General features: G+C 40.4%; 1 protein-coding gene across 1 annotated transcript in view; it reads right to left on the bottom strand.

Annotated features, from left to right (window-relative positions):
• LOC119321348 overlaps nt 1-2649 on the bottom strand; it is a 5666-nt gene extending 3017 nt beyond the window's left edge. Inside the window, exons 1-5 of the mRNA XM_037595067.1 lie at nt 2601-2649; nt 1464-1594; nt 1092-1379; nt 793-929; nt 189-271 (exon numbers count right to left, since the gene is read on the bottom strand). Coding sequence (XP_037450964.1) covers nt 189-271; nt 793-929; nt 1092-1379; nt 1464-1594; nt 2601-2649 — 688 coding nt within the window. The remainder of the gene's footprint in view (nt 1-188; nt 272-792; nt 930-1091; nt 1380-1463; nt 1595-2600) is intronic.
• Nucleotides 2650-3980: the final 1331 nt, after the last annotated feature.

Here is a 3980-nt window from a genome sequence, read left to right as displayed (position 1 = left end):
AGGATCCCCATAATCTCCCATTCAGCCTCACAAATGACCATGGACCCAGTATGAGGAACACAATCTAACTTCTCGTCTCCTCTTCCTCCATGTGGTTCAACGGCTGTCAAAGGGACAGCCACACCTCTTGGGTCCAGGGCTCTCATTCTGGCCTTACAGCCAATATCCTATGAAATAAATTTGCTCACCTGCTGCCATGAGGAGACCTGGGTCTCCAAAACGAATTTTAATTCTTGCACTTGCAGCTTCGTCAACCTCTTCCTTATTAACACTGCAGCACAATGTAGAAAACTCACTGTGATAAATCCAAAAGGATAATATATCAAGAGACACAGACCATGCACAAAATTAGAGTATTAAACAAGGGAAATATAGAAAAAGGGAGCACCAAATAGTTGCATATATTTTACAGCAAAAATTTAATACAATTTAAAACAATTTCTCCATGGGTCTGTTTAAATGCAAGTTTAGAGTGTAGCAGAAATATTTATTAGCGCCAGATTAATATAACAACCGTAGTCTAGTACATTGCAAATGCAGCTTGTTGGGTACAGGAAAAGAGATGGTCAAAGATGCAGAGCAACAGGAGATGTCAAAAAAAAAAACACAAGTACAAAATTGCTAATGAGCAGTTTTGGGGATAAATTTGTAAACCTCGAAAGCTGCTCTTTGGCGTACAGAATGATACACCTTACACAAACTCAAATAGAAATAAGGCAGGGAGATGTACTGTAGGATGCAGTCAGAGAGAAGAAACAGAGTGTGGTTCATCAATACTGAAAGTGCGCATACCTGACCATCCCGCGAAACCACATGAATTCACGAATTGAAGGCCTTCGTACATAGGGGGTCTTTCGTTCTTTGGTACGAGAGTAGTTCATCCCAACAAAGTTGCCATCAAAATCAACAAGGGGACCTCCAATCCCCACCTACCACAAAATGGGGATGAAGTTATGCATGAAAAATGCAATTCATAACGCCTGAAACTAAGGATATGCATCAGCGCATACAATGATAGAATATAGATTAAGCCATTCATACCATCAAACAGTTATTTATTTGAACTATACAAACTAAAGCAGCTAGCTCACCTCATGGATTCGGCATGTGCTTAACATCCTCTCATCGGTACGAGCAAATACAGAGGCAAGATCTACTCCGCTTCTGGTCTTTAATTCTCCTGAATCATAATAGCGCCATACAGCTGCTACCTTCCTATAAGGCTCAAACTGTGTGGCACGATCAAGACTTAGATGATATAGATGGGTGGGATCAATAACATCAACGTTCTTGATTTTGACGATGAAAAAATGAACATATAACTCAGGATTCTCTATCCACCCAGTGACAATCTGATCATCGGGAAGGCGCACTTTAATCTGAAATGAGCACAGGGCAATGGCTATACTGAATTAATCATTACAGGTGCAGCATATACATCAGCATAATCCAGAAAAGGTTACCGTCAAATTTTCACTGATCTTCCTTCTAGGGCAAGTATACGGAATCAAATTTATCGATGTCAGGAAACACGTGGCATCAGGACATGAGCTTTCGATGCATGTGCCTGTGCATTCGCGTAATTGGGTATCACCTGGAGAGGGAGAGAGTCATACGTGCGAACTGAATAGCTGATCTTAAAACAAGGTAATATGAGAAATTATTAACAGTATAATCACCAACCATCGAATAAGCAAGCGACACAACACTCCTCCGCAATCTTGAAACTACTTGCTCGCTGAGTTCACTCAGGGCCCCTGGAAAGGATTCACTCGAGCTGCCCGATATCGCTAAGGAGCTTGCCTCAGTGAGTTCAATCGAGGCGCCTGCACTGGATTCACTCGAGCTGCCGGATGTGCCTGTGGCTATGGAGGTACCATCCAAACCTAGTTAATTTCAAAATAAAATCATGTGTGATATAACTAACAGAAGCGTCAATTTAGCATTATGAATGTGTACGCTGCAGGAAAAGGGAAACAGCTATGGACTCACTTGGCCTAGTTGCTCTTTTATAAGGGCGTTGTTGTTCTTCTTCGCCTCTCATCAGACGGTGCTTGTTTTTGGTCATCGATCTATATTCAAGCCAGCCTGAATAGCAAGGAACAAAATTCAACAAACATTGATTGATCGCATGCACAACCAGTGGATCTATATGGTTGGCAAACAAATTGGAGGGATTGGACTATCCGTATCGAATAGATCGTAGGAAGAATTACGGGACGATATACCCTAGAAACGGCGCTGAACTATTGTGGCGCAACCCAATTATTGAGTATATATCTTGATTGTTTAGGAAATATATAATAGACTAGGGTTTTTTCTAACTTGTCTTTGTACTCTGAGAAGGTCATGTAGGAAATATATAATAGACTAGGGTTTTTTCTAACTTGTCTTTGTACTCTGAGAAGGTCATGTACTCCTATATATACCAATAAATCAATCAATTCCACCAATCTCTCTCTATTCCTCTTACACCAATCGCTTTGAGAAACTGGATGGGTTGAAAGATTGGAAATATCCAGAATTCCATACACAAGTACAACCAAGAAATAGAAGATTTGATGAGGCCGGAGAATCATGCAAGCAACTAAAAAATCCACCGGGCGCGGAGGACGAAGGGTACGCCTTGGCTCGCCGGCCGGCCGGCATTGGTCGGAATGCGGGCCTTTGCTAGTGCTAGTAGTGCTACGACGAACAAACTTCGGAGGTACTGAGGTAGTGCTAGGACGAACAGAAGTAGTGCTGGTGCTAACAGCAGCAGCAGCAAGCACTGGAGGAGGACCGGAGCAGAGCAGGGATTGGGAGAGATCTAACCTTGCTTTGCTCCTGGCTGGCGGCGGCGCGCGGGTGCTTCGTCTCTCTGCCCCTGCCCGCCGCTGCCGCTAGTCGTTAGGGTTCCCTGGCTCCCCGTGTCCGTCGGTGCGTGACTGCCTGCGTGCGTTCGCTACGGTGCTTGACTGAGTCGCCACGGTTGTTAACGAACTTTATAGAACTTCTTTTTTTTGAGAAATTGTTAACGAACCAACAGAAGCGGATGGTGTTCACGGGATCACGGCCCAAGTAACGTGATCGACCTGCACACAGCACACACGACCCGAAATTCTTAGTTGTTTTTGCTTTTCTGACGGTTTTCTGTCCTTTTTCTTTTATTCATTTTGCATTTCATGAACTTATTTATAAAATTCTTATTTTTTTGAGAATCATGAACAATTTTTAAATTCATAATCTTTTCAATTTGTGGAGATTTTTTACTTCACAAACTTTTTTTTGCATTTGTGAGTTTTTTACTCTGCGAACTTTTTTGAATTCGTGATCTTTACTCAAATTCATGATTTATTTTAAGTTTCTGAACTTTTTCAGAATTCCTGAATTTCTTGCAATTCTTTATCCTCAATGGACTTCACAAAGTTTTTAATCATGAACTTTATTCAAATTCGTGAATTTTCTCCAACTAGTGGCCTTTTTTGAATTCACGGCCATTTTTGAATTGATGAACCTTTTTCGATTTCGTGGTTTTTGAATTAGCAAATATATTTTTTAAAGTTGATAGACTTTTTAAACATCACAATTTTTTTAATACTCCCTCCGGTCCTTTTTACTCTGCACATTGGATTTGCCGAAAGTCAAGGTTAGCTAAGTTTGACCAAATTTATATTAGAAATTATTAGCATCTATAATATCTAATAAATATAATATGAAAATATATTCCGAAATGAATCTAATGATATTGGTGTTGTTATGTAAATGTCAATAACTTTTTATATAAACTTGGTCAAAGTTGGATGAGATTGACTTCAGACAAACCTAATATGCGGAGTAAAAAGGACCGGAGGGAGTATTTATTTGCTTTATTTTCTCAACTATTTCAAAACCCGAAAAGGGAAGAGCCATTTTTTTACATAATAAACGAGGGACACGAACAAGTCAAACTGAATCATACTAGCTGATAAAAAAAACTAAGGCAAACAATTGTTTTCCAC

This window comes from Triticum dicoccoides, chromosome 6B, assembly GCF_002162155.2.
Source record: "Triticum dicoccoides isolate Atlit2015 ecotype Zavitan chromosome 6B, WEW_v2.0, whole genome shotgun sequence".
NCBI lineage: Eukaryota > Viridiplantae > Streptophyta > Magnoliopsida > Poales > Poaceae > Triticum > Triticum dicoccoides.
This window is presented reverse-complemented; position numbering and strand designations above follow the sequence as displayed.